This window comes from Numida meleagris, chromosome 4 (assembly GCF_002078875.1).
Source record: "Numida meleagris isolate 19003 breed g44 Domestic line chromosome 4, NumMel1.0, whole genome shotgun sequence".
NCBI lineage: Eukaryota > Metazoa > Chordata > Aves > Galliformes > Numididae > Numida > Numida meleagris.
In genome coordinates this window covers 60554272-60577553 of record NC_034412.1, presented here as the reverse complement: position 1 = coordinate 60577553, position 23282 = coordinate 60554272, and the positions used below count along the sequence as shown (strand labels likewise).

Genomic DNA, 23282 nt, shown 5'->3' with positions numbered 1-23282 from the left:
GCAGACTAGAGGAGAAACAGGATGATCTTTAGTGAAATTCAGCTAACTGTTTGTATAGGGACATAAAGTGGAAATCATGTTTTTCTTATTCTAAGTGCCAAGTGCCATTTTGTTGCATGTGTGCCAGTACTTTTCCCTCTCAGTTCTTAGTTTGTGAGCAAATTCCTTGTGAGAACTTGAAAGTGTGCAGAAGTGTTTAATGCATTGATTAAATAAATCAATGTAAAATGTGTTTATATCACTCTTCCCTTCATACTTGTAAAAATACTTATTAGTCTTATGTTTCAAAGTCTTGTGTTCCATCTTCACCATGCTGCCTTCCTTCTCCGTTACATACCACAATGTATTATAATGTCCCCATTATTTGTGCTTCAGACATACTCCCGATCTCTCACGAAGGATTAGTGAAATGCCAAAATACTGTTTCTTTATTTTTTGAAAGTGGTTGTTGTACTGTTGTGTTTCAGGAACATGGTATTCCAACTGACATGGGCTACGCAGTGGCTCCTCACCATTCTGGAGTATATCCAGTACATGTTCAACTTTATGATGCCTGGAAAAAGGTCTGGAATATCAGAGTTACCAGCACAGAAGAATATCCGCATCTGAAGCCTGCAAGGTACAGACGAGGCTTCATCCACAAAAATATAATGGTGAGTTGTATTTCTGATTATATTACCACCACTCATAGAATCATAGAATGGTTTGGATTGGAAGGGACCCTTAAGATCATCTAGTTCCAACCCCCCTGCTATAGGCAAGGACACCTCCCAGTAGACCAGGTTGCTCAAAGCTCCATGCAGCCTGGCGTTGAATGCCTTCAGAGTGGGGGCATCCACAACTTCTCTGGGCAATCTCTTCCAGTGTCTCAGCACCCTCACATTAAAGAATTTCTTCCTAATATGTAGTCTAAATCTACCCCCTTCCAGTTTAAAGCCATTTCCCCTTGTCTTGTTGCTACCTGCCCTTATGAAAAGTCCCTCCCCAGCTTTCCTTTAGGCCCCCTTCAGTTACTGGAAGGCCACTGTAAGGTCCCCCTGGTGCCTTCTCTTCTTCAGGCTGAAGAGCCCCAGCTCTCTCAGCCTGTCCCCATAGGGGAGGTGCGCCAGCCCTGTGAACATCTTTGTGGCCCTCCTCTGGACCAGCTCCAATGGTTTGATGTCCTTCTTGTGTTGGGGGCCCCAGAACTGGACACAGTACTCCAGGTGGGGTCTCTTGATAGTAGAGTATAGGGACAGAATCACCTCCCTCAACCTGCTGGTCACATTTCTCTTGATGCAACCCAGGATACAGTTGGCCTTCTGGGCTGCAAGTGCATACTACTGTCTCATACTGAATCTTTCATCAATGGACACCCCCAAATCCTTCTCCTCAGAGCTGCTCCCAAGCAACCTCTGCCCAACAGAGGTGCTTGGCATTGCCCTAACCCAGGTGCAAGACCTTGCACTTGCACTTGTATTTTACAAACTCTTTATTTCTAAACAGAAAAAGCATGACACCCTGGAAGTTCACATTGTAAGAAGCTCTTATTGTTTTGCATAAGTAGCAAGATATATTTGACAGTATCTTGTTAATTAAAATCAGTCTTTTGCTGATGATGTTACTGCTGAAGAAGGTGGCCTCCAGGAACCCTGCTGTTAGCAGTTAACAGACTGTTAACTGTTCTGTTCCTACTGTTAAATACTGATTCAGAGGTCTCAAGAAAATAGTCAACTGTGCATTTTTAAACAGAATGAGTTAGATTTTTAGCAGGTTTTAAATTTACACACTACCATTAACTGCAGAATAATTTTGCCAGTTTATTTATCTGAGAATATGGATCTTTATGCATAAATATTTTTTCTTCCATTTGAACTATGCACATTTGACCTCATTTTGCTTCTTACCATACAGAAATGTGAACTGTGCTTTGCACTGTGACTTAACCCCAGCTAGGCTTTGGACCCAGGTGGTCAGTCTGGATGCAGGGCAAACACCTACAAGGTGAAGGGAAGGAAGACTCCCCCTCAGGCTGTGAAACTGCACAGTTGATGCAGCTACAAATCAAATCACACAAGTTTTCTGTATTACATAATTCACAGTGTATTTTACTGACAGCAGTATTTGCCAAAAGTGTTGTGAATACCAACATGGAAGGGATTATGTTAATACCTTTGGGTCACAGAGACACAAGCTATTTCTGATTCAGATAACATCATTATCTGCAAACTGTTTGAAAACAACTTTCAGAAATACTTTATGATATGGGCTTGAGTAGATTTCTTTTGGAGCATGTAGGAAATTGGTGAACAGGAAAGATACTGGTGTGTGATTTGTGTTATACCTCTGGATATAGCCACAGTTTTGAAGGGTCATGTGCCTTAGTACAGGACTGTTGCTGAGCTTCTCACTTAATTCTGATATTGTCCTCCAGTTACCATGGATACCGCTTTTCTAAGTGGAATAATAATATGTCAAAGTTTTAATGTTCTGCTCTATTTTGGGGTGAATTAAGATGAAATGATCTCCAGACATCCAGGAAGAAACTAACACCGTACAGATTTGAGCTAAAGTTTATTCTCCTCAAAGCATTAGTGGTGTGTAAAAAAAAATGTGTTTGTGGTTATGTTCAGAGGACGTTGAGCACTTGAGTAAGACTGATTGACTCTGAGAATCTCCAGAAATCTCTTTCATAAATTTTTGTTAAAGAAACATTTGAAGATAAACAGTGACACACATTTAGCACAAGGAAAAAGGACAGCGGGGCCAAACATCAATTTACTGAGAACAATTGTATAAAACCACCTGTTTCAGGAGTCTCAAACTTTCAGTTCTCCGGGGCAAACACATTAATGTTTTACATGTGGGGGCTTATAGTGATGAATACATGCAGTAATAAAATCGTTGTGTAAGACTTGCCAGAGCATTTCCCGTCCAGTACATCTTCATTCACTGTCTGAGTGAGGAATTGTTCTCATATTTCATCAGAGAAATCCAAAGTTTTTAAAAAAGCATATGCAAGTTTATAGCAAGCACACAAATTCCATACATGTTATGACAACACAGAATTTACAAACCATGATCACAGCATCCTGAATAATATCAAAAGATACTGAGAAATGTCACTGCAACAGAAAGAGTATCTGCAAAACCACAGTAACTGTCAAGTAAGAGATTTGCACATTTAAAAAGTTTTAACTATTATATAATCAATGTTCCAAATTGGACTAAAAGATTTGGCAGTAGTCTTAGTTTAAGAATTATACATGACCATCAGTATTCAGATGTTGAATTTCCATAAACAGTAGATGTAATTGAAATATTCCCCAGCAAATTATTTTCTGAGGTTGATAGAAAGTATGTTGAGGTTCTACTGGAAATTTTAAGGGCACTTATTAGTTTTGCTTATTCAAAAGATTTGTTCTTTGGATGTCTTTAAAAATACATTCTTTAGTTTCTGCTACTTTTTATTGTGACTGGTCTTACAAAACCAGCACAGCTGAGTGAGAAGAAACTATTTCATACAATATGAATAAAATCCATAAAACAAAGACAAAAAAATCAGTAAAATTCATCACATCAGCATAGAATTGCTATTGTTGGTAATACCTAAGCCAAAAAAAATGATTTCAAGTTGTAGTTCAATCGTATAGCAAAACCATCTTCTAAATAAAAGATGGAACCAATAAATACAAAATAGATTAATAATATTTCAGATTACATTTCAAATTATTTTAAAATTTTAGAAATCTTTGACGATCACACTTCAAACACATTATTAAGACTAGGTAATATGGACACAATTAGTATGAGGAAGGTGCTTAATTGTGACATACCTACTGAGATCAATCTCCAGTTTCAAAGAAAATGTGATGAATTTTTGGATGTTATAACTCATAATAAAACCACTGTTTCTTTCTGTAAACTCTATTTATTCATCTGTCAGTGTATTAATTCAACTAAATTATTGTTGACTTTTGGCAACATTGCAATGCCAAAACTACAAAGTAGTTATAACAAAGGAACATTATCAGTTGTGTTACTTACCTGGCTTTTATTATCTCATGAAATGTATGAACAGTTTTGGTTTGTGAATTTCTCTTGAATCTTTTGTTGCTTTTTTTTTAATTAAATTCAGGTACTTCCTAGGCAAACCTGTGGCTTATTCACCCACACTATTTTCTATAAAGAGTATCCTGGAGGCCCAAAGGAACTAGACAAAAGTATCCAAGGTGGAGAGCTGTTCTTCACAGTGGTTCTCAATCCAGTGAGTACAATGTAATTCTGAAACTATTTAAAAAAAATAGTTAAAGGAGAATCAAATAAGTGCTTCAAGGCTAATCAGAGCTGATATCCATACAGTAATGATTTGTCACAGAGTTAGCTCTTGTGCCTTTTCAAATAAATGAATTTAAAATATAATATTATTTATGTTCTGTTAGTCATAAAAATGTAATCGCAACATTTTTGAATACTGTTTTGTTAGTAATGTAGGAGTAGAAATATTTCTTGTTCTGTTTTACTTCTGCATGAAATAAGAGCTCTGAAATTTAATTTTTAAGAGAGTTAAAGTGTTAAGAACTGGTATTACTCTGAGACAAGTGCCTCAGGTGAAATCCATTATCCTGCTCTTTAGAACTCACAGAACGTTGAGAACACCCATTGGTCTGAGAAGGTTGCAAGCAAGAAGTGCTGGCACGTAAATCTGTTATGAGAATGTGCAGTTGCCGCTCTATAAAAGCTTCAAGGAAAAGATAGAAATAAATGAACCACTGAGTTAGTGTATCTGTTTAACCTTTCATTTATATTTAATAGAATAAATAACAAACTAGGCTATGAAACTACTGAATATTGACAGAATAGAGCGGTACAGTACTTCAAAATGGCACCAGATTAGGCCAGTTGCATTAAAACTGACCTCTTAGACAACATTTTATGTTAATTTTTCATCCAAAGTTAAATTAAACTGAAATTTAAAAGGAATGATGACAGATGCTGTTTTCTTGGAGAACCATATAAATAAAATTTGCTACACCTGCTTCATCCAAATTTAAACCCTAGGAGTGGGTTTTCCAGAACACTCAAAGGGAACAGAGCATACTTCCACTCAAATCCTTTGGAATAATAGCCAAGGTACTTTTGTGCCTTTTTTAATCCTCTGAAATTTAATGGAAGTCCAATGGGGGAAAAAAAAACCAAACCTTCTGCCCAACTGCTTCAGCTATTTATATGCAGGTCTATTTTTCATACCTCAGATTCTTTGAGGCTGTTATTTTGTTTCTCTGAGAGTAGTTACTGTGTTTCGTTCTCCTTTATTTTTCATGTTCACGTAGCAAATGTAGGGAAGAAAAGCTTCACTTCCTCTGCACCCATGCTCTGCCTACTAGGGGATGGTGGTACGTCCCAGTACTAAATTTAATATTTATCATGTCAGGCAAGGCACATTAAGAGAGGTGAGACCTGGAAAATGCTTTAGAGGGGAGGGAATTGGTGCCATAGCAATGCTTGGGAGTTTGTATAGATACTAAGTAAGAGTTTCTAGCTCAGCAAAGGAGACTTGGAGGAAACCATATTGTAACAACACTTTTAGTCAGAACAAAGTGTATTCCATGTTGGAAACACAGCCACAACTTAGACAAAACCTTTCTTACAACAGAGGTGAAACAGCAAAACTTAATGTGGTTACTTGAAGCACAACCCTTTCAAGTTGAAAGAATAGAGAATGGAGGAAAGACAAGCAGTGAAATGACTATGGTTATTAATATAAATCAAACACATTTTAGCATCGTGCCTTGCATACTTGAATGTGAGTACAGAAATGTGTTTTTAGATAGTGCTTTGTGATCTCTGATTGTTGCATTGCAATGTGGATGGTACAGTCACATATTTCTGAGAAATATGACATTCCCAATACAATGCAGGCTAAAAGAAGTTATTTTCTTCTAAATACAACTGTAAACGAATATCATACCAAAATATACTGAAAATGAATGGTTGTAATCTTTTTAAGGAGCATCTTCAAAAAGATGGTGTGATGGGCTTTATATATATATGCATATAAACAGTTTGTAAAGTTGTAAGCATTAGTCTGGCAGGTAACCAATGTGAAGATCAGGTTTTGCATCTTTGGTTGTTTTTTGTTTTATTTGTAGGATTTGTATTTGCACCACTTTGTACTTGTACCCCTACACACAAGTCAGGGTTTTATACATTTGTCAAATTATGAAGTGGCAGATTGAATTTCATAAGCTTTCCTGTATTTCATTAAAACTGTCAGGATTTCTGTATGAATAAATTAATATGAAACATCTAGCCTGTCAGAGGACACAAAAATTCTATTAGAAGATGTTTTCTAAACCTTTTTTGTCACTGGTAAAAAAACTATTAAGAAGGAACATTAACCAGAAACCATAACAGTGTCATCTCAAGAGTAAATAAATATTTCATTTAAAAAAAATGAAAATGTGGGTGTAAATTAAATGTTAATCTTAACAAAGGCCTTCATTACATTTCTTGTGTTATTCTGGATTACTAATCTAAAGTGAATATAGTTTCTGAAGTGTAAGTTATTAGACTGTTACTTTAGGAATTGTATACTACTCTATATTGAAATAAATGCCCCTAAGAATACTACTCAAATTTTCTGTGCAGTCTGGTCGTGTAATGGCAGCTATTCACAGGAGAGGCTCTGCTTCTTTGTAGTACACCAGAATCAACTACAAACTGCAGAATAAACCAAAAAAAGTACCAAACCATATGTGAATCTGTGAGCTTTTGACATGAGATGTGGTGTTGTCATTTTCCCAAGGCATTCTGTAGTCAGAGGTCTTGCATGTAAGAAAAGCATCAGGCTACACAGGAAATCCTGCTCTGCAAATGATCTCTACTGGTAATATTTTATATGGGAAATAAGAATTGGTAGCTAATCTTGTGGTCTACAAGCTGTATTTATTTGGTATGTATTTATGAGCCCTCACTGCTGGTTAAATTGTGATCTGGTAGTGGCTGTAAAATGATGTTGATGGCTATACCCATTGTGTTCATAAAGCATTCAGAATGCTGAAGAGCCATGAAGCTGAAAAAGAGCCTGAATAGTACTAAATCATGTTATCTACTTCTCGAATAATATTTAGTATGTATTTCTTCTGTTAAAGATCTTGCTGACTACAGTGGCCCTTAGGCAAGATCATACTATATCAGGATCTTGCACAAAATTTTTTCCACACACGCACACACACAGAAAAAAGCCTTCAGCAGTCTGCATTGCTAGCATACAGGTATTAATTCCCCCATGTTATCAGTTAGATAATTGGCTTACAGGGAGATTGTGTGACTTGCACAAATTTATCCAGGGAGGTCTGTGGCAAAGCTACAAGGAAAACATGGATTGCACTTTTAGAGTAGTAGCGGTTGAATGTAAGAGCACAAGGTTGTTCTTCTCCTTGTTCCCAGTGCTTTGGTAAACTTCCTTATAGGGAAGAACCTGGATGTCCGTGGAGACAGCTGGCAAAGAGGTATAACTGCTTCTAAGTGGTATTGAAACCATATTAACAGTCCCAAGGAGAGATGATCCTATCAATTAAAAGGAGTCTGAATTAAGCATATTTGCATTTTAGCTTCATTTTGAAATGTTTAAACAATAGCAGGCTTCTGGCTTTGCTATGCTTAACTGCGTATCCCAGAGTAAGTAAAGCCTCCTGCTAGTTTTGTGAAATATGGCATCCCCTTATTAAAAAAAATATTATTTCTTTAACAGTTTGTTTATTTTGCGTTAGCTGCACCAGAGTCATTCCCAAATAAATCCCAACTGACTTTCGCAACACTTAAATCAGCATATTTAAATAAATGAAGAATCTTTACTGACAGTAAAACATTAAGCAAGTATTTTGCTTGATAAAGTTGTTAGAATTTTCAGTGACTCCAGATTCTGTCTGCAATATTCAGTGAAGTTTTTAATTAATAAAACATATTTCCATTAAATGTTCTCTAGAATTAAAATGTACCAGCCAGGAATCTGCTAAAGACGACGCTGCATATTCCACCATTTTCTCTAATGATGTACACGTTCTCCCATGGGATCAGCAGCTAGAGATTAGCTATTAGAGCAGCTCCTGTCAGAGCAACACTTGGCAATCACAGAGAGCTCAAAGAAGTAAAGGACCACTCACCTGTACCTGCAGCTGATGGAGGCTACAGAGAAACAGGCAAACAAATTGAACAGCTCTTGTTCTCCTAAGTGCTGTGTGGCCAGCAACCTCAATTGATGCATGAATGGTGGGTTACCTTACTCTGTCCTACACAGACAGCAGGAGAATGAGTTCACTGTTCTCTGAAATAACTTGCCTGTTGTTAACAGCGAGTTTGTATATTCTGTGGAACATACACTAATTGATCATCATAGCATTTCCTTCCCATTGCCATTCTTATTAGTGAGATAGGTATATCCATGTTCCTTATTCTTTAATGCACTAACACATTGTGGAAGGGATAGGGGAGAAAATAATACAGACTATTATGACATTGTAGAAATCCAAGCTCATCAAGAACCCTCTGCAGACTCAATCTTACGCATAAAACTGGAAGCAGTTGACTGAAGAAGACTACAAAGAACTAATAAAAACTCCACTTTGAAGGGAATTCAAAATGATCAATATTTATATTTGAAAAGACATTTTTAAAAAAACCCTGAAATTTAATGGAGAACCTAGGCAATGAAGTCTCTTCAGATGTCCTGAAACAGAAAACCAACCAATTAAATGAGAATGAAAATTTAAATGAGAGTTGTATCAGGATCTATCTCCAAAATAATGTTTTTCACATTAAGAACTTAACCAAAATTTTAACTATAGTATTGAATTTGGTTGGATATTCATGACTGCAATAGTTGATAAGACATGGATTCCATATAAATGTTTGTGCTTTGTGTTACCCTTAAGAACAGGGAAGACTTTCATAGAGGATTATTTTTCACATGTCTCCCTGCTGTAGAATGTGCAGTACTTTCATCATACACATCTGCTACCATCTGCTTCTGTACACATTGCTGAACATAAGACAGGCCAGATGCAGGGCAAACGTACTAGTTTCATTGCTTGGGTTTTTTTTAGTTGTTTTTGTTTTTTTTAGCGTATTGTTTTTCTAAGTGCAAAATTTCAATAATGAAAAGAAAATTTATGAAGCAGACTGACACTATTAAATGCAGTATCTCTCATCTGCTCTCTACTAGTTCATTAGATTTTATTGCTAGAGTCAATTTGTTCATCTATTTGCTTTAGTTTTCAATTCATCATATGGAAGATGTATTTTGATTCTAGAATGCAAATAATCTGGTAAACCCAGTTTTTTGTAATATAAGACTAACTTCCTTGAGGAACATGGTCCAAAGCAATATAATATGTCTTTCCTTTTCCATTAAAACCAACCAGAGTTGAGCTGTACCAGCTTAAATTTGTAGAAGACGTTCATGACCTAGTCCCAGATATGCCAGGATATTTTTCATTTGAATGTGGAAGATAAAAATCAAGAGCTTCGCAATCCTACCGGATGGATATTTAAGGCAAATCACACTTCATAAAAATCTCCTATATCTTTTCTGCCTCCAAGAAAAACAAACAACACAAAACTTAGTAATTGCACAGCACTTATGTGCATTTCCTTACAAAGTAGTGGATGTCTACAGATCTGAAGAAAAAGGAAAATGCCCCATGGAGAGAAATTTGGTGAAAGGCTTCAAATGTTTGACAGCCCAACAATGAAACTAATGTGTAGCCAGCTGTGTGATCTCCATACAGTTACAGCAGTAATGACTGGGAGGAAAGACTGTTCATGGTTTAGGTTCTGTACCTGATTGATCTTAAAATAATTGTAATCTTCATATGCATTCAGTTCTAAGTATTATTTTCCTCTAATTTCTACCTCTCCCAAGTTACAGTCAGTATAACTGTTATTAAGCTAATTGACTTGCAACGAGGGAGAAATTATCTCCTTTAGAGCTGAAAATGAGAATGTTTGTATGAGCATCAGCAGAACCTACTGGATCTTAATGTGACCCTAAGCAAGACAAACAGCCAGGCTTTGGAACTACAGAGAAAAATACAAAAGCAAATGCAGTCGGGCTTGAGTCTTCCAATTCTGTCTGTCCAGCTTTCCACATCTTCATATTTAATTGTACTGATTATGAGAGGCAGTAAAGACTGCAAAGGAGGCTCAACAGTTTCATCTCTTCTCTGTTCTCTCATTCCTGTGTCAGTAACTCATGAGGGCTCCAACAAGAGTTTGGGGAGTTGCCATCAGCTGGGGAGGTGAGGGAGGTCAGTTATGCTTGGTTGACTGAAAAATACAGTTATTCCTTGCCCTTCTGTCTGTTCTTCACAGTCCACCCATAGCAACCTGAGTGGTATTTTGGGGGTGGTATAGACAAAATATAAAAGCAACTAAATGAACAAGCACCAAGGAAAGGCTGAGAAACAGACAAGCTATCTAGAGGTAGTTCCAACAGTGCACAGTAATTGCATTTAAATTATGGGCAAGAAGAAAACATTGCCCTTCTTCAAATTTTTCAAATGGAAAGCCATGTAGAAGTGTTTCACAGCTGTTAGTGAAGCAAGCCTCCTGGGCAGGCTTGTAAATAAGATTCTGTTACCAGCTAGGAAATTGCATCACAAGCATAGTCACAGCTTTTGGAGAATGCCAAAAAAAACAACACCCAACCTTGTGGAAAAGCTGAAAATAAATTCAAGTTTCCTGACTCTCAGACCAGTAATTCAGTCCTACCCCAAATATGTGATTTTCTTTGATCTTCTAAATCTTCCCTGGCTCCATCACATTTATAGTGCAAGTACTGCTACGTAAATCAAATTCAGCTAGCTGACTTGCTGTCTTTGGAAGTGGGTAGATCCATGGCATCTACAAAACTAGTAGTACAGCCTAAGAGCAAAAAAGTGATTTGCAAGCTGGAATCTTTATGTTGTGGAATTGAACACAGCTTTTATGGTAGCCGACAGATCTTAAGGGAACCAATTAATAATCTATGTTCAAGCATAGACTGTCATCTAATTTATTATTCTATCACTTTGTGAGTCTAATAGAGCAAAGCCTGATATTCCTGAGTCTCTGAATACCTGATCCAAAGTTCTTCTGAGTAATATGGAGACAGTATCAGAACTGCAAACAGAGTGTACACAATGCCAAATTAACTGGAATATAGGTGTTCTGAGAGTTAGACATACTCTTGTGGCCTGTAAATATTTGTTCAGTAGCTAAAATAGCAGCAATATACTAAATTGGAAATCTACCTGTTTCTTGCGCCTCTGAGAGTTTATTTTATAACCCGTATTTGTTCTATATATTTTATATTATCACCCAATTAATTGTCAGTCATTATTTTTACTTCATTTTAAAGTGGTGTGCTTAACTTCATTAAAAGGCCTTTAAGGGTCCCTCCCAACTCAAAAGATGCTATGATTCTAACATCCATTGCTAGAAGCTGGGTAACTCATGGCATTTTTTTTTGTTATTGTTTGGTGTAAATTGTTTGTCAAGCATTTATTGTTTTCTCTGTTCTTGATATATGTGATTTAATAGCAGCAATTCAATCCCAGTCTTCACTGCAATTTGTTGACCCAGAAGCTATTGCCTCTAATTGGGAAATGTTGTAGTAAGGAAATATGCAGCACAAAATGAGTGTTCAGAAAGACAAAGGCTGTTCCTCTCAATGCTTGTCCTTGTTTCCCTGCATCTCTGCAGTACTAGTCAGAATCCCAAATAACATCAGGGATAATAATGAGGAAAGCAAAACAGAAATAGCAGTCTGCCCTTTCATTCTGAGGAAGAAGGAATACAGAAGTGCTGAGAAGCAGCTGAAAGGAGCTGAGGATACAGCTGCCTGCAAGGCTCTGTGAGAATGCAGAGTGCGGGAGAGCGCCTCTGCTGCTCTGATCTGAAGATGGGAAGACGGGTTGGAACAAAAAAGGAGCTGCTGCCTAGAGGCCCGGTTTAGTCCCAAACCATCATTTTAAATGTTGTCTGCATTTCATTTCAGTCCCCTCATGAAAGATACTAAATCCCGTGGAGAGTGCATTGAAGTGCAACCAAGATGATAGTTTGTTTATGAGGAACAGCTAAAAAGGGTGATCCTTCCTGCACTCAGATAAAGAAAATGCTGAGATGCCTGGAAAGAAATAGCTTTAAAAGGGGACTAAAAATAATAAAATCAAATGGGGTCTTTCTAACTGAAAGAAAGACTAAAATGCTTGTTAGAGTAAATATAAATCCATTCACACGTGCTTCTCTTTTGAAGACAGAATAAAGGAATATATGAAGCTCTATTTATATTATATGGCATTGCCCAGGGGTGCAAGGTTATTGAACAAATACTTTACTAGTCTAGTCTTCTGAGATGCCAAAGAATTCCTTTTATATCTCTCAATCTGTAATTTTAAGAGAATAATCTTTAATAATGTAGTATAGTAATTATTAGCTGGCATGGAAAAGTGATCATCCTCATTATTTGGAACTTGTTTGAATAAAAGTTGGAATATGATATATGATAGAATGAAACAAAGCATCATAACTCAATACAGAAGGCAAAAAATAGTCACTATGTTTTGTCTAGGTGTGAAACTGCACACCTGTAAATGGAAAGGCAATTGCATGAGTTTCCATCATCTGTGTTGCCCTACAAAATGATCAGTTAACTTCTGCTCAAACTGGTGGGAAAGCAAGGAAATAGCTAGCAACTCAGCTTCCCCTGCAATGGGACCCACACCAAGGTGCAAACCACTGAAATGGCATTTGGCTATCATTTTCTCCAGTAGCCAGGGAAACGTGGATAAGCTCGTCCCTCTCTCTGATGCCGTGGCCATGTAGCTGTTGTTGTCAGGCCATCAGGAATGCCCCAAGAGCAGCAGCAGCAGTGCCTGTAAGTTGGCATCACAGACTGTAAGCCACCTCCCATAGGAGTCTGTGATATGTGAAGTGTTCCATTCTCAAAGAAACGTAGCCAGAGCTGGCTCTGAGGCAGCTGCTGGGCTCTGCCCACAGAGGTCACACTTGCAGTCCCCTGCTACCAAGACCTTGCCACGTACGCCCAATACAGTCAGCAGTCCTTGTTTGTTTTATGAAGCACAGGATTGTTGTTTGCTGATTCTGCACAAGGGAAGTGATTGTGCTGGGAGTTTGCTTGCATAGTATCAACAGGAGGAGAGAAAATTTGTTCCCATTTTCTTGGAAGGTAGTCTGCTGACCTGTAATATTTTTGATGCTACACAGAAGTAAAGGAGACCTTTCCTATCATGTAAAAAAATTAGGTCATGTTTTTGGTGACTCTGAACATGGGCAGCTTTGCAAGATGTAGTTATGAGTGCTTTAAAACAGCATTTGATCTTCCATCTTTTTTTTTAACTATACATAAATTGTTTGATGTAAAAAATGACTGCATAATGGGAACTAAGATCTCTGATATTTCTGCACTTCCTTGAAATGGTTTTGTATGATGGAAATGATTTGTTGTGATGCATCCAAACAATTTTTTAGCCTCCTTTCTAGTATACTTCAAATTACAATGAATTCCCTTTGGGGAAAAAATAATACATATTTTCCCCGAACTAGGAATCTTTTCAAGTTCTTTTGCTTTTTCTTTCAGTGCAGTGCTGAAGTTTTTAGCATGTAAGGAGTTGCCAGGAGGTGAACTGACTTGATAAATGTCAGAGGTCAACTCGTGTGGAAAAGAAAGAGGTTGTCAAGAAAGCAAGTTAACCTTTCTTACAGAACCGCTCTGATTGTATCCTTGTTGAGAATGACAGTCCAGTGTCTGGTCTGTTCCTGCTTTAAGAACTGAAATAAAAAAAGCAACCTTAAGAAGGTTGTAGATTTGGCAAGATGTTTATTATTTGATGCCAAAAGGGAATATTTAGGGGAGGAAAAAAAAAACACCACAAAAAAACCGCACTTGCTGCTGTCTGAAATGAAAGATTGTATCCTAATGATTAATTGAAATATATCTCCTAATTTTACTTAAGACAAAATAAATGAAACCCTCTGTTTACTTTGTTCACCAAAGAGGTGTCACCAAATGACACTACTGATTGCACATTTTTTCCCCAGTTTAATTCACTGCAAGTAATACATTGCATTACAGTAAGGTGTTCAAGAAAAGAAGTTCTAAAGCTTTGAAAGTTATCTGTCATAGGAAGCCAGTTTGTAAAATACTCCAAAACAAAAGAATACACCTGTGGATTCCAGTTTTTCATTTCTTTATTTTTCCTTTTTAAATTGAAGGCTGGAATTTCTTTACAAAATATTTATTTCAGTTTTTGAAATGACTTCAGAATTCAGCTTGTGATAAGCTTTTTTCATTTTCAAGTGGTTACTTCAAGTTTCACTTGAAATAGAAATTACCTGCTAAAGACATTGGCAGTTTTATAAAAAGAGTCAAGTTTCTAATTTTTAATGGAACTGAGCTTGGAGAATATGTTATGGGATAGCTTTCCTATAAAATAAAGGTGTGGGGGGAGGAAGAAACCTGCTAGAGAAGCAAAAGATCACAGATTTCAGTTTAAGAACAGCATGTTTCATCAGGAAAAAATGATTTTGAGAAGAGATCATTTTTCAAAGCAGAGGTTTTCATCGTCAGTCCTTCCTCAGCCTCTGAGAGACCATCTGACAGTCTGTATTGCTGCTCTGCTCAGCAGTACAGTTTATGTGCATTCAATTTATGTTTCTCTCCTTCTGGAAAGAAACCTTGATGGCAGATGTTGGTTCCATGTCGAGTGCTAGTGTGCATTTGGGGCTGATGTTGTAGTATTGGAGGATTTATACGAGTCAGAATTTCACAGTGCAGTGTTAGAAGAGCAAAATGCAAGCGGCCTTACAATTGACAGTAGTGAAGGTGCTTGGTGTTTTTTTGTGGGATGGGGAAACATTTAATGCACTTTGGAAGTTTTCGGTCATGCTTCAGACTTCTTTTTCTGTTCCTGCATATGATTTGACTATCTGCCCAGTGCTTGAGGAATAGCTTTGTAGAAGTGATGGGTATCCTGTCCAACCTACAGCTGGAGCAGCAAGATTTAAATTGCTGTAGCTCTTCCACTAAAACAGAATTCACTTTTCTAATATTAATGTATATGTATTTCACATGAAGTAAACCTGCAGGTACTACTTTTGCTGTATTCTCCATTAAGTGAATTTACTTATGTAGTAAATAATAAAGATTATGTAAATATTTTACAACCCCAGGGTTGGACAGCATTTTCTAGTTCAGCACAACTCATGGTGCCTCTTCCACGGTTTTCTTCACTGATTCCATTGAGCTGACTTGAGAAGGAGGATGTAATTCAATGAAGAGCAAAGATAGTAAGATCTGTATGGATGTGATCAAAGACTTGCAGTTCTAAATAAGAGCAAAATGCAAAGTAAATTTATATTACCTGTAGTTACACTGCCATCTAGTGACACGAAGGCTCAATGTAAACTTTCTTTGTGTTTTTTAAAGATCAGCATCTTCATGACACACTTGTCTAATTATGGAAATGACCGCCTGGGGCTGTATACCTTTGTGAATCTGGCCAACTTTGTTCATACCTGGACAAACCTGAAACTGCAAACTCTTCCTCCGGTTCAGCTGGCTCGCAAGTACTTTGAGCTATTCCCTGAGCAAAAGGACCCACTCTGGCAGGTAGGCAGACTTGCTGATGAAAGGATTAAAAAAAAGAAAGTGGTCTTGATGGTTTTTTTGTTTTTTTTTTTTTCTTTTTGGAAAAAAGATTTAGTTTCTTGTGAAGAAAAGCAGTCATTTTTTTAAACTTGCTAGTGGGTTTCAATCCAAGCAATTTTCCCTGTTGCTTTAATCTCCATAGAAAGGTTGCAAAAGTAATATGTACTAATACACATACTAAATATTATCTTTAATTCATTTTAGTTTTGACTTTACTTGTTTGTAGAATTGTGGGAAATGCAGGAAAGGTAGTTGATGTTACTTCTCATGTCTTCTTCTTTTGTAACTAGCAGGAATAAAGTATTTGAAAGAGAGATGTCTGTGTATATCTTAGCCATTGGCCATTAAAGACATGAACTTTATTCCAGATGAGTTAAGAGAAGACAGTATCCAAAAAGAAGAAAGAGCACTAAGACCATGGCTACCTTAATACAAAAACTAACTCACCAAGCATAAATACAATGGAAAGTTATTCACAGAAAGCTGAGAAGTGCCCAAGCAAGAACTTGACCAGCAGTTAATACATTGATGTTGTCAACTGTGCTGCTTCATTAGGTCACCTCTCATGAGTAATCAAATTGAATGTATCAGGAAGGTGAAATGCACTAAAACTGAAGCCTGCACTAACATTGCAGTTGACATGACTTCTTCAGCCAGTGACCCAGTGATAAGAGCACAGTCTCTAAAGAGAAATTACTGTGGGAACTGGGAATGTTGTTCTGCTTCCACCCACTCAGTGGCAGTTCAATCAATTTGTGGGATATCTGAGCACCACAGAAATCTATATCACTGCACGGATGCTGTGGTGACTCTTTTTGAGATGACTCAAAACATTTTGAGAGCAAGCTTTACTAAATCAGACCTTAAAATGTATTTAAGTTTGCTTATTTAAATGTTTTCTAGCATTGGATATTGAATTGCCAAGTTAGTAAGAATCTGAATGTGAGATTGCAAATTTGGTCTTAAATGGAAATCTTGAAATTCTTGCTGTTACTGAATAAAGCATTGAAAGTGGAAAAAAATGGCAAGAACTTTGCATAATGCTAAAAGAACACGAATTTAGAAAATGGAAATTAGCCTGTAGCCAAAGGACTTGAATAATTACAATAACGTAGTATAGAAATTTGTCAGCAACAAGGACTAACATACACTGAAAGTTGTGTCTTTTGTCTATAATTTGCATAAACTGGAATAGCTACCTTTTTTTTTTTTTTTTAGCCTAAAAGATTGGTAATCCTCTTCATCTCAGCAGACCAGCGTCAAAAATTACTTGCAAGAAGTATTCATAAAATAAATATAAACTGATTCAGTAGTAAAATAGCAAATGATAAATATTTGTATCAGGACTCACTTCAGACTCAGTATTCTGTACTGATTTGGACTAGCGGATCAGAAGATGTATCTGTGAATGGAAATCCTTAAACTATAATTTTCCCTTTCAGTTTTAAAACAGCAGCTTATATAGAATAATACCTGTTACAGTAATGTAAAGAGAAAAGTAGTTAGAGAATTTATTAGCATTTTTACTCTTCTTAATTTGTATGTAATTGATTGGTCAATTTTGAACTATTCCCATGGCTTGAGTACGTTGGATCAAATTTGTCTTTGGCATAATTCTCCTGAACTTACTGACATTTCTCTGGAGAAATCATCTTTTCCGAGGGTCTACTGGGTAGCTGGATCAACTGTATATATTTCAGTGAGTTAGAAAATGAAAAATACGTTTCTGCTATGTACTTGCCTGAGAGTATCTGTTTCCACAGGAAAAAAAAAAAAAAGAAAGGAAAAAAGGTTTCTTGTCTTGTCACACTGCAGATGTCTTTCTGAATTATTGAAATAATTCTTTTAAATGTAACATTCTTTTCTCTCAAAGGGGATATTAATTTTTTTCTGGTAAGAACATTTGCAGATTGGTAATCTACATAAACAGAATTTAAGAGCCTTATCAGGTATGATTACTAGTAAAATTCTTTGTTGTTCTTCTCTACTTCAGAATCCCTGTGATGACAAACGGCACAGAGATATCTGGTCTAAAGAAAAAACCTGTGATCGACTACCAAAATTCTTGGTTGTAGGACCTCAGAAAACTGGTAAGAGTCTTTTCTATTTCAACAAGGTAGGGTATGTGTAAACGCAGTAACTATACCAATTAATCAGGTTTTACGCAAGAGTGCTCTGTTGAGACTGTGATAATCTAATAGTATTTTTTATTTTCAGACATCCAAATGTATTTTAATAGTGTAAATTACAACAGAAGATCATATACATTTTTAAAATGCATGCGGTGTTCTAGTGTCTGTCAGATTTCTGTAAGCTTTATATCAAATGAGTCACAATGATAAATCAAGAAACTTGACAAGATCTTGTCAAAGCTGAGGGATGGAAAGACATCCATTTTTCAAGTGGTGAAGATTCTTCACTGTAAGTTTTTGTCTGTGCTGCTTTTGCTATGCTTAGAGAAACTTGCTGTTTCATGGCATTTGCTTTAAGTCAGGGAGTTCCTAATGGACAGTTTGAATTGCAAGGTTGTGGTAGTTTATAAATTAACTTCATGGTTAATTTTCTTCTTTGTAATTAGAAAATTGCATATCTGCCTCTTCTCATCTTCACCAATCCCCAAAAGCTACTGAATACAAGACTTTTGAATTATTTTTGTAACAGTAGTCAATTTTAAAAAGCAATTTTTGGCAGCGTGAATAACAAATTTGAGCACTGGCACTCTACTCTGTATTAGCTATTCAAAGTTCCTTCAGTGCCTTTGATTTAAAAGCATTGAAGACGTAGATTCGTAAGTGGCATAAATCAGCATTCCTTCACTAAAGTGGAAACAAATAAAGCTAGTTTAGTCCATTTGAGGGAATGACCCATAAAATATGTGTGTATATATATTTTAATTTTAGACTTTTATCCTATTTGTAGGTACCACCGCCTTGTATTTGTTCCTGATCATGCATCCTTCCATCATTAGTAACTCCCCCAGCCCAAAAACCTTTGAGGAGGTACAGTTCTTTAATAGAAATAACTACCACAGGGGGATTGATTGGTAAGATGGGTTATTAGTATAAATATAAACGTTTATATATTGTGAACAATACAAAAATGACATTGCTGTTGGTAATGTTAACTGTTTATATAAAGAGTGAGATAGAAAAAAATAACCTTCAGTGTCTTTCTAGAATGTTAAGAAAATGCAAATGAATAATAATCATGGTGCATATCATGAATGCTGTAACTTTAATGAGGCTTTCTTGTTAATATCCAGATATTAATCTATGCAAAAAGAGTAACAAAATATGTATTTCTTAATGAGTTTTTATAGCTAAATTGTAATTATTTTTATGACATGGACCTTATTTCTTATTACGCTTAACTCTGAAGTTGAGACAGTGATGTTTGTTAGTTGACTATATGGAGGCAAAATATATGTTCATGTTAGAGGCATTTTTTTTCTTTTAAGTGCAATTTAGAAATAGCAATCAGTAATAGCGGGAGAAGAAAAGACTCTCAAAATGTTGTTCAAGGATCTAGTAATTGGGAGGATGTTAATGGCTCAGTAGGGTAGGTAAGTGGTGCTAAAAAAAGAGTATGTTTCACTGCTGCCATGTTCACTTTGGCTGCCAGGAAATCACCAGAGGTATCTACACCCAAAAGGTCATTCTTGATTTCTTGTGCTACAGTACAAAACGCTACCAGATGAAAAGCAGTAATATCCTATAGTGGCAGGGGAGCACCAGTAAAATATTACTGATATTTTGTCTTGTTTCTTTTTTTCTCCTGTCTAAGGGAAAGTAGTTTTATTGCCTTCAACTTTGTATTCATCCATAAAATTAACAGAGTGAGTACTGTTGTATGGTCTTAGTGCAGATACGCAATACAATTTCTTTTCACTTCGTTTTTACAGAGTTATAATTGATGCGGCAGTTTCTTCCTCAAAATGTAGTAAGTCATCCAGTTATTACCAACTGAGAGATGCTGGATGAATGACTGGAAATTAGAGAGCTGAATCCTTGCTATTAAGCTTTTTGAAGTCGTGGAAGATGACAAGCAAACAGGGCATAGTGGATAGTGCTGATGGAGACAGGCCAAGCTCAGTGAGACAGTTCTTCCACAAAATCATCATTTTCGTGTGGCAGGAAGGCCACTCTGCTGCTTCTCTCCTTCCTCCTGTTTTAGCCACTTCCCTAACAGATACAATGTGTCTGCTAGACATGTGCCAAATTACCTTCATCTTCTCACAGCAATGGTGCGTAAGGCTCCCAGTGATCAATTTAATAGACCAAGTATATAATTCTATCAGGCCTCACTGTAAAGCATTCATTTGGCTATTGTATATCTCTGCTGCATGCCCTGCTCACCCTTGCCAGGTTTTCAGGTCAATCTTCAGTACTCAGAGCTACCCTACGGTGTAGTTGTTTAACTCTTAGGTTTGCATTCTGTCTGCCTTACAGATTTCTCAGACCTTCAGTGTGATAGAATATTTTAATGCTGGCACGTAATGAGCTTACCAAATGTTAATTAAATACAAGGTCTCTCCTCATTAGTCCATTAATTAGCTAGGATTCCTTCAAGGCAAGAATATTTGCAAGTAACAGTTAGTTCAATTTATTTTATGATGATGGAGGTATAGCTTTTTCCCAGAGCTGACTGATTTAGTCTTTGTCCAAGCTTAGTTAGACATAGGCTAGCTACGGCATTCTTTCAGATGTCAGGACCTCGGCAACCTCAGTACTTAAAAGTACAGGTGTATATTGCAGTGTCCCAGTAGGGATGACAGAACACTAGGAGGAGAACTGGCCATTCTATTCTTTATACAGAGAAGTCCAAATAGACTAGTCAGGCATTTCTTTATGTAAACATTGTTACAGATTTCTTCGACAAGTTCATCTAAAACCTTCTAAGCTTTGCCAGTGAAGAATTCACTCATAAGAATTAGCTTCTTGGAATCAAGTGTCACAGAGTTTGGTTTCTTTAAATCACTGTAGTACCCTTCCTTTTCTCTAAGTACCTTGTAATCAGTGCCTGTATGCTAATGATATGTGTGCCCTAATGACATGCATGTTATGTCTGTGTCCTAAGGAAAATTGCTTGTGCATCAGTCAGTTCCATCCTATCAAGTTTTCTGGCTGTGCCTGTGGTGGTCACAATTTCAATGCCAAGAGTGTATCAAGTGTATTAAAAGGAGTTCAGTCCCATATGTAGAACAAGGTTTGAGCACTGGAAACTTCAGTCCTTTAGCATAATCTTCAGAAGAGGTTGTTTTAAATGGCATTTATTTTATCAAAGTTTAACTGAAAAAATTAAAAAGAAGGACATTTCCAATTTCTTATTTTCCCCAACAATAAAAAAATCTGGATGTGACATACCTAGATTATCGGCAAATCCTTTGCTCACAAAAAAAACTAAAAGGAATACAACCCAAGTTTCCACAAAAATGTGATTCATAGAACGATAAGAGAAAGATGCTGTCACTGCTTAGAAATGTTTTACCTGCTGAAGCTGTGGTGGATTTTTGGTGGATTTTCACCCATAATAACAAGCTCTTTTGTGTTTTTCAGTGAAAGCAGTTTCGATAATGAGTATCTTTTTGTTATGCTGTTGCACTGTAATTGGTGTCTGCGAAGGATCAAATTTGGAATACTCATTTTTTTACTTTTGACATTTATAGGAGTTTGTTCTTACTGAAAAGTGAGAATTCACTAATTTTAAAAAGGTACACGAATGTCATAATGTTTTCTTTCAGTTAGAAAAAAATAGCTGCAAATGCAGTTACATGTAGTGAGAAGATGAAAGCTAGTAGCACATAAAATATCATCAAAATACAATGTAAACTTCTTGTTGCTTTTATATAGGCATTAGGCTATTATTTTATTGTAGAATAAAGTACACTTAGCGGATTCGTCATCTTTTCCGAGGCTTCCAAGTAATTTTGAAAATGATGTTCCTTTCCTAGGTACATGGATTTCTTCCCTACTCCTTCCAATGTCACCACTGACTTCCTCTTTGAGAAAAGTGCCAACTATTTTCATTCTGAGGAAGCTCCTAAGCGTGCTGCTTCCCTCATCCCCAAGGCCAAGATCATCACCATCCTCATCGACCCATCTGATCGGGCATATTCATGGTATCAGGTATGTATATTAAGGAACATGGGCAGGCACAAGTCAAATAAATATGTCAGGTTTCCACCTTGAATCCTCTTTGTATATTCTTTTAGTCTGTATATATATAAAGAGTTTGGATAATACAAGCTTTTATGGTCAGTCAGTGCTCCGTATATCATTAAGAGTGAGCTGAGGTATCTGTCAGTGAGCATCTGAAATTTTTTTTTAAACGTTAAAGTACCAGAAATCAAATTTTCAAAAGTCTGCTTGTAATGTAAACATGTAAGAATGCTTTCTTACATGATTAATGTAAGATCTCATTGTTTTGCAAACACGTATTTAAAATAAAAATCAGTGAAGATGAAATGTCTGAACTGCAATGAAGAGTAGTACCTCCCTCCAACTTAAATCACTATCACTGAGTGCTTCTTTGGAAAACATTATTACAACACTTTATCTTAATGTTTCATAGTACTCAAGTGCTGAAATTTCTTTTTTTGTTATAATATTGGAAGAAGCCATGCTAATGCTGAAGGAGTATTTTGCAGATCATAAAAATAAAGTTCCCCATATGTAATTTGGAATATTTATACCAAGCAATAGTAAGTATTTAGTGGTGATCATAAGAAAATGGCATAGTATCAAAAGGAATGAATGAAAGTTAGTTTAATACAAAACATGGATCTCCGATAAGCATGTTTTGAAACGTCAGGGCACATAAAGGTAGTGATGTTTCTTTTTCCAAGTCAGGTTTTTTTAGTAATGGCTACAATAATAATATACCATAAATTCCATTTGAAAAACTGATGAAATCCCTTACACAGTGCAGTAGTTCATACCTAATATTTCAGCAGTGTAACAATTGCATACAATTAAAAGCTGTATCTAAATACCAGTTACCTTGCTATCTATCTGTCTATCTATATGTGAGATATTTAAAGCACAGATAGTGAGATTTGCTCAAAATTGACTTCTCCAATCCTAATCCAAGTTAATAGTTTTCACTTAGATTTTTGTTCTTCAGGTCCTAAGATTTCAACAGGAATTTGAAAAAATAAAAATACAAAAAAGAAAATTCCAAAGAGAACAAAGTTCTTAGAGCTTCTGTGACATATTTTGCATTATTTTTATGATGAGATGTAGTCAAAGTCATAAGTCCAGTCTCATAGCTGACCCTGCTTTGAAAAGGAGGCTTTGAGTTAGAAACCCAATGAGAGCAATTCTGATCTGAATTTTCCAATGATCCTCATATATACCAATGTTCAAATTTTCCTTTTTTAAGTTTTTACCTTGAGTAAGCTGGAAAAAAATAAAATATGAAACCACTGGAAACAGAACTTCTTAGTAGTATTTTATTTGTTACGTCAGATTCATTTATACAAAAGCTGCCACTTAGTTTATTGAAAAGTAAACATTCATGCGTTCTATTTTGTTAGTGTTAGTATCAGTCTATCTTCTGATTTCTTTTGATACAAAAAATATTTATTGATATA

The 23282-nt window shown here is 36.3% G+C and overlaps 1 protein-coding gene across 4 annotated transcripts in view; it reads left to right on the top strand.

Annotated features, from left to right (window-relative positions):
• The window catches only part of LOC110398213 (bifunctional heparan sulfate N-deacetylase/N-sulfotransferase 3), a 75776-nt gene that overhangs the window by 41492 nt on the left and 11002 nt on the right, over positions 1-23282 (top strand). For all 4 annotated transcript variants that reach the window (XM_021395670.1, XM_021395668.1, XM_021395669.1 and 1 more), the window contains exons 5-10: positions 468-653; positions 4118-4246; positions 15470-15652; positions 17685-17781; positions 18611-18734; positions 21642-21816. In XM_021395670.1, coding sequence (XP_021251345.1) covers positions 468-653; positions 4118-4246; positions 15470-15652; positions 17685-17781; positions 18611-18734; positions 21642-21816 — 894 coding nt within the window. The remainder of the gene's footprint in view (positions 1-467; positions 654-4117; positions 4247-15469; positions 15653-17684; positions 17782-18610; positions 18735-21641; positions 21817-23282) is intronic.